This window comes from Meles meles, chromosome 20 (assembly GCF_922984935.1).
Source record: "Meles meles chromosome 20, mMelMel3.1 paternal haplotype, whole genome shotgun sequence".
In the NCBI taxonomy this organism is placed as follows: Eukaryota; Metazoa; Chordata; class Mammalia; order Carnivora; family Mustelidae; genus Meles; species Meles meles.
The window spans coordinates 20,412,071-20,425,279 of NC_060085.1; the positions used below are offsets into that span (position 1 = coordinate 20,412,071).

At 35.3% G+C, this 13,209-nt stretch overlaps 1 protein-coding gene across 7 annotated transcripts in view; it reads left to right on the plus strand.

Moving 5' to 3' along the window:
- Nucleotides 1–13,209, plus strand: part of DOCK3 (dedicator of cytokinesis 3) — a 608,703-nt gene that overhangs the window by 111,953 nt on the left and 483,541 nt on the right. For all 7 annotated transcript variants that reach the window (XM_045990868.1, XM_045990865.1, XM_045990867.1 and 4 more), the window contains exon 2: nucleotides 10,036–10,119. In XM_045990868.1, coding sequence (XP_045846824.1) covers nucleotides 10,036–10,119 — 84 coding nt within the window. The remainder of the gene's footprint in view (nucleotides 1–10,035; nucleotides 10,120–13,209) is intronic.

Here is a 13,209-nt window from a genome sequence, read left to right on the forward strand (position 1 = left end):
TGCTTTATGGTAGGACAAGATTGGTACTTTTAGGCTTTGCGTGACTTTGATGAAATATCTCCTTTACACTCTTTACCCCCTTTTGTAATGGTTTCTTGCTTAACAAACTGCCTTCTGATACACCTGTATGTTCTACCAGTAGTATATCCTTGAAAAGGGGACCTCAGTATCTTGGATGATAGGAAAAAAGTTCTATATTAATAAGTTAATTACTTGGTAGATTGATTATTTGGGGGATTAATTTTGAAGAATAGATTGGGGTGACTATTGTGTGTCAGATGAACTCTTTTGGAATGCCTTATCATTTGTTGTAAGAAATAATGCTGTCATTTAGGTCTCTTAGAAGACTTCTGTCTTGCTTTCTTCTGCTAAAAACTAACTTTCCCTCTTCACTTCCCTTCCCTCCTTCCTTCTTAAATTAAGATTAATGGGATAATATGTGTGATATACCTAGGAAAGTGCTGGAGATTGGAGTAGCCTTTCATCACTTAGACTATGTTTGTCAACACTTAACTCCCCCCATAGCCATTATAGCTATAGCTTTTTTCCCCCCTAAAGTAGGCTCCATGCTCAGTGTGGAGCCCAGTGTGAGGCTTGAACTCACTACTCTGAGATCAAGACCTGAGCTGAATCAGGAGTCAGATACTAAACTTGACTAAGCCACCCAGGCGCCCCTATAGGTAGAGCTTTAAATAGTCTTCCCTTACTACATGGGGTGCCTGGGAATAGGGAAGGGAAGATTATATTTAGGGCAAAGGGAAGTTGAAAGAAAAGTAAAAGCTATGGTTTTCTTCTCTCCCTGGCTTTTTAAATAGTTTTAGGTGGTTTATTAGTAACTATGTTTGTTTGGTTTAAGAGTGTAGTGGTTTATTAAGGATAGATATTTTCATGAATCAGTCTGTAGTCAATATTCCTTTTCAAACTTGTTTTTATAGCTGTTTTTCTCAGTTCTGTCAATGGACATATCTTTGACTACCTTTACCTTTGAGGATTAAGGATGGCTTATAGAAAAATTGTCATACATGCTCCTTATCACCCAGTAGCTATTCTAAAAAGAAAGGAAGGGAAGACTCTCTAGAAGCAAATTATAGTTAAATTGTTACATTTACTTTCTAGTAAGAGATCAGATAAAAGTCTTAGGCCCTTTCTGTAAACTTAATTATTATGGGTGCACTGAGGGTGACATTTAACTGATAGGTTTTTTTTTTTTTTTAAAGAGCCTAGTTCCATAGTTAATTTTCCATCTCTGTTTTCAAATTTTTGTATACAATGGATTTTGCCCAGTTCCCTATTAGCCCTCAAGGAATATACAGTCGACTTTAAAAACAATATTTTATCTATCTATCTATCTGTCTGTCTATTTATTTGAGAGAGAGAGAGAGAGAGCACAAGCAGGTTGAGCAGTAGGCAGGGGGAGAGGGAGAAGCAGGCTCCTGCTGAGCAGGGAGCCCAGTATGGGGGTTGATCCTAGGACTCTGGGATCGTGACCTGAGCTGAAGGCAAATGCTTACCCAACTGAGCCACCCACCCAGGTGCCCCTGACACTCTATTTTTTATTTTGTATTGCACTGCTTCACTTGCTTTGCAGGACTTAGTGTGGAGTTATAGTTAATTATCATTTGGGAAAGAGGGTGGATTACTTTGGCCAGTTGTTGTGTGCCTTTTACCAGATTTTCTTTGCTATTCATATCCTCCCAGGGTGTGTCCTTCCTTCATCCAGCTGAAGAAATGAAAAGGAACTTCATATGGGCCCAAATAAAACATAGTTAAGACAACAGATCTGCTCTAAGAAATCATGTGTTGCCAAGCCAAACAAATAATTTTTGTTTGAACTATTGTTTTTCTTTTTCTTTTCATTGGTATAGATAATATAGAAATGACTCTTATTGGGATTGCTTCTCATTTAATGTAATCATCCTAGGATTAACTAAATAGCAATGCAGTAATGCTTCAAATGAAAACTATTTTGTTATTTTTTTGACCTGGAAATAAGAAAAAATAGCATAAAATATGTAAGAGACTGATAATATTTTTGTGGGTTTCTAAAGTAATACTAAGGTGATAATGTGGTACATAGTCTCTGTTAAAAGCTATTTTTAAGGAAAAAAAATATCTCCTGGTGATTTTTTTTTCATGTGTCTTTGGACCTATAATATGCTTGTTGCAGGGGCTTAAGAAGAGTTGACTTTTTAAAAAAAGATTTTTATTTATTTATTTGAGACAGAGAGCATAAGCAGGGCGAGAGACAGAGAAGCAGACTCCCCACTGAGTGGGAAGCACTGGGTGGCGTTCTGTCTGAGGATCCTGGGATTGTGACCTGTGAACTGAAGGCAGATGCCCAACTGACTGAGCCACCCAGGTGCTCCGAGTTCACTTTTTATAATCAGTTTTATTGTAATGAATACATAGGTATTACAGTTTATGTAAATAAATGTTAAGTGAAATTGATAGTAGTTTTTTATCTTGAGATTATTTTGATACCATAGAAGCAATTAATTACATGCACAGCAGCAGTAAGAAACACAGAGGTTCATTTTTTTTTCAAAAGATGATTTATTTATTTTAGAAAGAGAGCTCAATTTGGGGCAGAGGGGAAGGGAGGGAGAGAATCCTCAGGCGTACAACCTCCTGAGTGTGGAGCCCTGCACAGACCTCAGTTCCAGCCAGGACCATGAGATCATGATATGAGCGGAAACCAAGAGTAGGCTGCTCAATTGACTGAGCTATCCAGGTGCCCCCCACAGGTTCATTCTTATTTTTTTTATTTTTATTTTTTAGAGAGAGAGTATGCATGAGAATTTGGGGGTGGGGAGGGTAAGAGGGGGTGGGAGAGGGAAAATCTGAAGCAGGCTCTAGGTTCAATGTATAGCCTCACGTGGGGCTTGATCTCACAATCCTGAGATCATGACTTAAGCTGAAATCAAGAGTCAGAGGCTTAACCCACTGAGCTACCCAGGGGACTTCATTCTTAAATTTTGATAGTTTGAAATAAACTCCAGTACCCATAAGAATGATTTTTTGTTTGTACTTTTCCTTCCTGCTTCATAGGAAAGTAATCAAATGGAAAAATGATAATTCATAGAAAGGTTTGTGAATTCTTCATAAGAAGAATGTATTATGTAGGGACACCTGGGTGGCATGGTTTGTTAAGTGTCTGACTTGATTTCGTCTCAGGTCGTGATCTCAGGGGTCTAGGATCCAGCCCCATGTTGGGCTTTGGACTCAGCGTGGAGTCTGCCTGTCCCTCTCCCTCTGCTCCTTCCCATTTTCTCTAAAATAAATAAATTAATTTAAAAAAAGAATATGTTATGTAGTTATAAAGTATGCTAGTGAAGAGGGGAGAAAACTATGTGATCATAAAGTGGAAGCATTCAGTGAATACACAACAATTTAAATAATACATAGGTATTATAGTTTATATAAATAAATGTTAAGTGAAATTGATAGTTTCCTCCCTCCTGTACTTGATGTTACTTTTGTCATGTGTTTTACTTTTCATAATATCACAAATACACAATACATTGGTACTATTTTTTTTTTTTTTTTTTATTTTTTTTTTTTATTTTCTTTTTTTTTTTTTTTTTTTTTTTTTTCCATTTTATTTATTTTTTCAGCGTAACAGTATTCATTCTTTTTGCACAACACCCAGTGCTCCATGCAAAACGTGCCCTCCCCATTACCCACCACCTGTTCCCCCAACCTCCCACCCCTGACCCTTCAAAACCCTCAGGTTGTTTTTCAGAGTCCATAGTCTCTTATGGTTCGCCTCCCCTCCCCAATGTCCATAGCCCGCTCCCCCTCTCCCAATCCCACCTCCCCCCAGCAACCCCCAGTTTGTTTTGTGAGATTAAGAGTCATTTATGGTTTGTCTCCCTCCCAATCCCATCTTGTTTCATTTATTCTTCTCCTATCCCCCTACCCCCCCATGTTGCTTCTCCATGTCCTCATATCAGGGAGATCATATGATAGTTGTCTTTCTCCGATTGACTTATTTCACTAAGCATGATACGCTCTAGTTCCATCCACGTCGTCGCAAATGGCAAGATTTCATTTCTTTTGATGGCTGCATAGTATTCCATTGTGTGTATATACCACATCTTCTTGATCCATTCATCTGTTGATGGACATCTAGGTTCTTTCCATAGTCTGGCTATTGTAGACATTGCTGCTATAAACATTCGGGTACACGTGCCCCTTCGGATCACTATGTTTGTATCTTTAGGGTAAATACCCAGTAGTGCAATTGCTGGGTCATAGGGTAGTTCTATTTTCAACATTTTGAGGAACCTCCATGCTGTTTTCCAGAGTGGTTGCACCAGCTTGCATTCCCACCAACAGTGGAGGAGTGTTCCCCTTTCTCCACATCCTCGCCAGCATCTGTCATTTCCTGACTTGTTAATTTTACCCATTCTGACTGGTGTGAGGTGATATCTCATTGTGGTTTTGATTTGTATTTCCCTGATGCCGAGTGACGTGGAGCACTTTTTCATGTGTCTGTTGGCCATCTGGATGTCTTCTTTGCAGAAATGTCTGTTCATGACATTTGGTACTATTTTTGCTTCACACTAGGAGTTGGCAAATTTTTACTCTAAAGGATCACATAGTAAAATATTTTAAACTTTACAGGTCAAGTCACAAAATTGATGTATATTGAATTTGATGAAATTCAAAATATAAAAATAATTGAGTACAGTGTTTTTGGTAATATATATCTAATGAGAAGATCAGAAGGTTTTTTTGGGGGGGTTAATTAATCTTTTAATGTTAATGCTCCCTATAATTAAAATCAGTCATAAATCTTTACCTGTTAAAACTGATCTGTAATGAGATTTTATGTTTTTCATCGTTATACTTTTTCAGACAGGTATTGCCAAATACTGATGTCAGTCTTTATATGTATTTTAATTTGAGAGTAGTCATCACTTGGAAGGCATTTATGGAATTTATTAGCATCTTCTCTTGTTATTTGCCATTTAGCCTGTCATTTAACATGTCATTACATTGCAGACTAAAGTACTTCCAACTGATGGTTACATGGAAGTTCCTCAGTTGCACTAGAATATCGATTTTGAAATATGGAAATTTCCTTTGCAGTTGCATTGAAGTTTAAAAAACTCTATAAGAACTGTATTTTGAGCACAAAAATGTGTGGGATCCAAATTTGAGTTAGAATGGTGATACTATTTCTTTTTTTAACTTTTGAAAGTATGAAAAATTTATAAAGCAGCTTAATATTAGTTGTGATTCAAGTTGGCAACAGTATCTTTAATATATGTGTACATTTCACAAATAAGTTTGATGTTAAGTTGAATTAATTAACAAACATTATCAAGACTGAATCAAAAACTAATTTCCAAGGCCATATATTATTTTATAATAACAGTGGATGAGGGAAGGGGCTCCCGGCTGACTCAGTCAATGGAGCATGTGACTCTTGATCTTGGATTTGTGAGTTTGAGCCCCACATTGGGTGTAGAGATTACTTAAAAAATAAGACATTTAAAAATATGATGAGGGAAGTTTTCATTCACAAAAATTATAGTCATAGCTTGAAGTGTAATAAAATTGCAATAAAACTTGACCACTACTAAGCCATCTTGCTGCTGTGCACTTGAACAAGTCAGGATACTTGCATTCTGTTTTTTATAAAAAATCACAGAAGTGAAGATGATCAAGTCCATGAGAGCAAATAAAGTTCTTTTTTGACTACTGGCAGACTGACACATGAAAGAGTCATATAATTTCTGCAAAGTACTTGTTGATGAGTCATACAATGAAAAAAACCATAGATTTTAAATGTCTTACATTTTTACAGGCCTTCTAAATTGGTCCAACTGTTATTTTCTGTCCATGTATATTTTCACTACGTTTAAATGTAACACATCTTAGTAGCTTCCACTTCAGATGGTACTGAGTTAGTGTTGTCTCAGCTTGTTCAGTCACTTCAGACTTGAAATTGACTTCTTGAATATAACTGAGCAGTATCAGTAACATTTGTTGAGTCAAGGAGAACCACTTGTATTTCTTTGCCTTTTAAAAAAGGTATCAAAAACTACTGATAATACTATGCCTTGGGTAATTGAACTTAAATAAAAAAGGGGAGAAGAACCATGAGAGACTGTGGACTCTGAAAAACAATCTGAGGGTTTTGGAGGGGTGGGGGATAGGAGGTTGGATGAGCCTGGTGGTGGGTATTATGGAGGGCATGTATTGCATGGAGCATTGGGTATGGTGCATAATCAATGAATTCTGGAACACTGAAAAGAAATTAAAAAAAATTTTTAAAAAAGTATACAGTTCAGTGGCCTTAATGTATTTATTAGGTTGAATAACCATTATCACTATCTAATTCCAGAATATTTTTATCACTCCATAAAGAATCCCTATACCCAATGATAGTCACTCCACATTCCTCTCCAAGGATATTACAGTTACTAATCTACTTTCTGTGTCCATGGATTTGGCTATTCTGGATATTTTATATGAATAGAATCATAGGATATGTAGCCTTTTGTGTCCAACCTCAAATTAGTGTAGGTTTTCAGAGTTCATCCATGTAGTAGTATGTATCAGTACTTAACTCTTTTTATGGATGAGAATATTCCATTGTATGGATATGCCACATTTTATTTATCCAGTCATCCATCCATTTGATGGATATATGGATTGTTTCTACTTTTTGGCTGTTACAAATTGTGTTATGAACCTTTTGAATAACTTTTTGTGTGAGCATGTTTTTAGTTCTCTTGGGACATATATGTAGGAGTGGAAACATTGAATCATATGATAATTATATGTTTAACTTTTTGAGGAACTGCTAAATGATATTTTACAGCAACTGTACCATTTTACATTTCTACCAGCAATATATCCCTACAGTTTTATTGTCAATCTTTTTGATTATAGCCATCTTAGTGGGTATGAAATGGCACCTCATGGTTTTGATTAGCATCTCACTAATGACAAATGATGTTGAGCATTTTCATGTTTTACTGGCCACTAGTATATCTTTTTAATAGAAATGTTCATTCAAATCCTCTTTCCATTTTTAATTTTTTTATTGTTGTGGAAGTTCTTTTATATATTCTGGGTGCAGATCCTTTGTAAGATACATTATTTACAAATATTTTCTCCCGTTCCCTGGGTTTTCTTTTTCACTTTCTTGATGGTGTCCTTTGCAGCACAAAAGCTTTTAAGTTTAATGAAGTTCAGTTTATTCTTTCTTTTGTTGTTTATGATTTTGGTATCATGTATTAGGAAGCACTGACTAAGGTAATAAAGATTTACTCATATTTTCTTTAAGAATTTCATAGTTTAGCTCTTATATTGTCTTTGATCCATTTTGAGGTAACATTCACATATATTGAATTAGTTGTATAATTTTACCTAAAGTCTACACCTACACATTGTCAAACGCTATTTCTGTCTTTCTAGAATGTTCTTTTTGTGCTACCTGATCAGTCCATGTTTCTCTGGAGGCAACTGGTATTTAGATTTTATTTATCATAGAGTAATTTAGCCTGTTCTAGATCTTTTAGTAAATAGAACTATGTAGTATGTACACTTTTGCATCTGACTTCTTTTGTTTGGCATAATGATTGTGATATTTGTCCAATGTGTCCACTGTGTATCAGTGGATCTTTATTTTTTATGCCTAAGTGATATGTATTTTTAAATATTGCATATTTTATCTGTACTTATTTTGATGAATAGTTGGGTTGTTTCCAGTTCTGGACTATTGTGAGTAAAGCTGCTGTGAACATTCTTATAGAAGTTATTTGTTTGTTTTGAGTCACTCTGATGAGGGGTTTATTATTTTTTTTCCATCTTTTTTCACTAAAGTGTAGTTGACACACAATGTTACATTAGCTTTAGGTGAACAACATAGTGATTCAGCAGCTCTGTAGGGTGTGCTATACTCATCACAAGTATAGTTACCATCTGTCACCATATAACACTATTATAGTACTATTGACTAATATTCCCTATACTGTACCTTTCATCCCCATGACTTATTCATTCCATAACTAGAAGCCTCTTCCTTCCCTTCCCCTTCATCCATTTTGCCCATTTCCCTAACCCCTGGCAATTAATTTGTTCTCTGTGTTAATAGGTCTGTTTCTGCTCTTTTTGGTCTGTTTTGCTTTTTAGATTCCACACGGATGTGAAATAATATGGTATTTGTCTTTTTATTTCTCACTTATCTCACTTACCATAATACTCTCTAGGTTCATCTGTATTATCATGAATGGCAAGATTTCTTTCTTTTTTATAAGTAAAATACCATTATACACACACACACGTACATACATACATACCTCATCTTTGTCCATTCATCAATTGATGGACGCTTAGGTTGGTTCCATACCTTGGCTATTGTAAATAGTGCTACAATAAATGTAGGAGTGCATGTATCTTTTTGAATTAGTGTTCTAATTTTCTTTGGGTAAATACTTAATAGGGGAATTACTGGGTCATATGGTATTTCTATTTTTAGTCTTTTGAGGAGCCTCCATACAATTTTTTATAGTGGTTGCACCAATTTACATTCCCATCAACAGTGCATGAGAGTTCTCTTTTCTCCATATCCTCACCAACACTTGTTATGTCTTGTCTTTTTGTTACTAGCCATTCAGAGAACTGATTTTAGATTATAAGACTTGATATATAGTAGTAGAAGTCCTTTAAGATTGACAAGGATATTCTTATTTCTTTGTATTCTTAAATAAATTTTGAAATCAAATGATCATTTTCTTAAAAAAAGACTGGGGTTAAATTAAAAAAAATTTTAAAAAAGAATTTATTTATTTGACAGACAGAGATCACAAGCAGGCAGAGAGGCAAGCAGAGAGAGAGGAGGAAGCAGGCTCCCCACTGAGCAGAGACGTGGACCCAGGACCCCGGGATCGATCCCAGGACCCTGGGATCATGACCTGAGCTGAAGGCAGAGGCTTTAACCCACTGAGCCACCCAGGCGCCCTTTAAAAAATTTTTTTAATTCCAGTATAATAACATACAATATTAACATTATTTTCAGTTGTACAACATACTGATTTAACTATTCTGTATATTACTCAACGTTCATCACGATAAGTGTACTCACCTTTTCCTACTTCACCCATCCCCCTACTTAACCTCCTCCCCTCTGGCAAGTTCTCTATTTTTAAGAGTCTGTCTTTTTTTTTGTCTCTTTTTTCTTTTTCTTTTTCTTTTTTAAATTCCACATATGATTGAAATCATATAGTATTCATCTTTCTTGACTTACTTATTTCACTTAACATTATGCCCTTTAGATCCATCCAAGTTGTTGCAAATGGCTGGATTTCATTCTTTTTTATGGTTGAGTAATATTGCATAGTGTGTATCTATATATACAGACATATGACGTGTGTGTGTATATATACATATATATGCACATATATGCATGTATATATATGTATGCATATATTTACACTATCTCTTCTTTATCCATCTATAGATTGACAGTTGGGTTGCTTTCATATCTTGGCTATTGTAAATGTTGCAATAAACATGGAATTCTGATTGGTATTACAGATTTTCCCTGTTGTAATTTGATTTTTATTTCATGAATTTCTGTTTACATTTTTATTATGGAGACTGTTTCTCAAAGTATAATCATATTTAGTTGGTGATTCTTTATAAAACTCTCTGTTTACATTAGATAAGAAACCTCTGGTGTTAATTTCTTCTTAAATAATTGAGACATATTTTCCCAAGAAGGACAGGTGAACACAAGTCATGCTGAGAGAAAGAGAGACTTGTTTACAGAAGCATTTTCATACACCTACTACTCAGGAGTAGTAATTTTGCCAGAATGTACTTCAATATACTGAGCTACTTTATATTACTACTTGAAATACAGATTAGATTGAAAGGGGCTTACATATTTGAAAGATTAATTAGTGAAGAAGGGAAAGTATATATTTAAGAAAATTCAGTGCTTAATTTCAATGACACTGATCTTTTCTCAGTGTTTAAAAATGCTAATTGGTGTGTTTATCTTTGTTTTCCTAGTGATATGCAGCTTTCGAGGATCTGTCCCTCAAGGGTTGGTCTTAGAAATAGGAGAAACAGTCCAGATTCTTGAAAAATGTGAAGGTAAGTATGGACCTATACAGTATACAAATAGTGATAATTTTGGGTAATATTATATACATTTATTTTGTAGTAATAGATTATAAGCAATCATTTTGAAAGTATAATTAACCACATTATATATTGTTATAGTATCCTTCCTGATTTATATTTATCATAAATGTATGGGTTATTTTGGCTTTAATCTAAAAGCAACAATTAAAGAACTCATTGTTGGCATTCAGAGTCTAATTTTTAACTCTATGTTAAATGATAAATTTTGATTTTATAATCAAATAGATAATCTTCCATCCATGCTTAGCTGCATTTGAATAGAATTGAATTGTAATTAGTTCATTTGTATGTTTCTGTTTGATTGGCTGGATGTGATCAGTTATAATTAAAACAAGGCAGTAAATATGCTCTAATGAAGTTTGGCTTGTCTACTAGCCTTCTCTGTGATGTATATGGGTATATCTGCTGTAACATTTATGCATTATTGACAAATGTAACATTTTTCAAAATCATGCATTTGGGGCTCCTGGGTGGTGCAGTTGGTTAAGTATCTGACTTTTGGTTTCAGCTCAGGTTGTGATCTCAGGGTTGTGGGATCCAGCCCCATGTTGGGCTGCAGGCTCAGTGCAGAATCTGCTTAAGACTCCTCTCTCTCCCTTTGCCCCTTCCCTTCACTCTCTCTCTCTGTCTCTAAAATAAACAAATAAATCTTTACAAAAATCATGCGCTCAGATCAGCAAGATATACGGGGAAAATAAAGTTAGGGAGAAATCACATAATATCATAATATTGACAAAAGTAAGTTGATACCATGGGTAAGAACCTGGGAAGACTAGGCTGGCAGTTCAGCAGGACTAAAAGTCATCTCAAGTTATATAACAGAGTGGAAATGTTGCTATGTGGGCATGGAGACAATGCCATGTAAATGGATCTCTGATCCAGTTTTCTACTCTTGAGATGGATTTGGAAGTAAATGTAATTTACCATGACCCAGGAATTATGTAAGTTTGGTGTGCACTTTTCTGGGAAGAGAGTTTTAGTGCAGTACTCATTCAAAATTTTCTTAAAACAGAAATATAAATCAGTACCCCTTCACAATAAATTTTTTTTAGCAAAGTAATAGAAGGGAGTTTTCTTAATCTGGTAAAGGATATCTACTAAAAAGCCTACAGCAGCTATCATTATCCAATTGTAAAATATTGAAACATTTCCCACTGAGATCTAAAAATGAGACAAGAAGACCTGCCATCATTGTGTGTATTGAACATTACACTGGCAGTACTAGCTAGTGTGGTAAGAAAAATAAAATACATAAAACATGGGAAGATAAGATTGAAACTATCACTTGTACATGATATAATTGCATGTGTAGAACATCCAGTAGATTCTGTAAAAAAAAACTGGGAATAAATATGGGAAGTTACTGGGCGCCTGGGTGGCTCAGTGGTTTAAGCCGCTGCCTTCGGCTCAGGTCATGATCTCAGGGTCCTGGGATCGAGTCCCGCATCGGGCTCTCTGCTCGGCAGGGAGCCTGCTTCCCTCTCACTCTCTCTGCCTGCCTCTGTGCCTACTTGAAATCTCTCTCTCTGTCAAATAAATAAAAAAAAAAAATTAAAAAAAATATGGGAAGTTACAAATATGATGGTTACAATATCAATATTTTAAATATATATCACTTTGTATGTATTTGCAACTAAGAATTAGAAAATGAATTAAAGAAACAATGCTATTTATACAGTATCACAGACAATAAATGCCTAAAATTTAATAAAAAATGTAAGGCCATCTATATTAAAAACTACAAAAACATTGTTGATAGAAATTAAGGAAAATCTCAATATATGGAAAGATATACCATGTTAATAGATTTAAAGACTCACTGTCTTAAGATGTCAGTTCTTCCCAAATTGATCTTAGTTTAATGCAATCCCAATAAAAATCCAGCAGGTTCTGTTCTTTTCTTTCTTTCTTTCTATGGATATTGAGCAGCTGATTCCAACATTTATATGAAAATGCAAAAGGTTACAAATAGCCAAGACAATCACGAAGAAGGCAATAAAGTGAAAGATTTATGCTATCAGATATGAAGATTTATTATAAATGAAGACATTGTGGTTTTGAGGCAAAGACAAATTAATGAAACAGAATAGAGGGTTCAGAAACAGACCATCATGTATATTGTCCAGTGATATATGAAAAAGGTGAAAATTGCAGTGCACTGGGGAAATGATCTCTTTTGCAAGAGGTGATACTGGGCCACCTGGAATAAAAAATGATAGTCTGTTCAATAAATGGTATTGTGTCAATCCTGAAAGCAGTGAATATTGATTTCTACCTCATAGCATTTGCTGCAAACACAGTTCCTGAAGAATGCTACCTAAATGTGAAATGTAAAACCGTAATGTACCTTGAAGGAAGTATAGGAAAATATTCTTCTTGACCTTGGGGTAGACAAAAGCACTAACCATAAAGGAAAATATTGGTAAGTTGTACTTTATTGAAATGAAGATCTGTTGTTCAGAAGACATCATTAGAGAAAAACAAGCAAGTCACAAAGTGAGAGAGATGTTTGATGAAGGACTTGTATTTGGAATATATAAAGAACTGCTACTTTGGAAAATAGTGTGGAGATTCCTTAAGAAATTAAACATAGAGCTACCCTATGACCTGCAATTGCACTACTGGGTATTTACCCCAAAGATACAGATGTAGTGAAAAGAAGGGCCACCTGTACCCCAATGTTTATAGCAGCAATGGCCACGGTCGCCAAACTGTGGAAAGAACCAAGATGCCCTTCAACGGATGAGTGGATAAAGAAGATATGGTCCATATATACTATGGAGTATTATGCCTCCATCAGAAAGGATGAACACCCAACTTTTATATCAACATGGATGGGACTGGAAGAGATTATGCTGAGTGAAATAAGTCAAGCAGAGTGAGTCAATTGTCGTATGGTTTCTCTTATTTTTGGAGCATAAGGAGTAACACAGAGGACATGGGGAGATGGAGAGGAGAAGTGAGTTGGGGAAATTGGAGGGGGAGACAAACCATGAGAGACTGTGGACTCTGAGAAAAAAACTTAGGGTTTTGGATGGA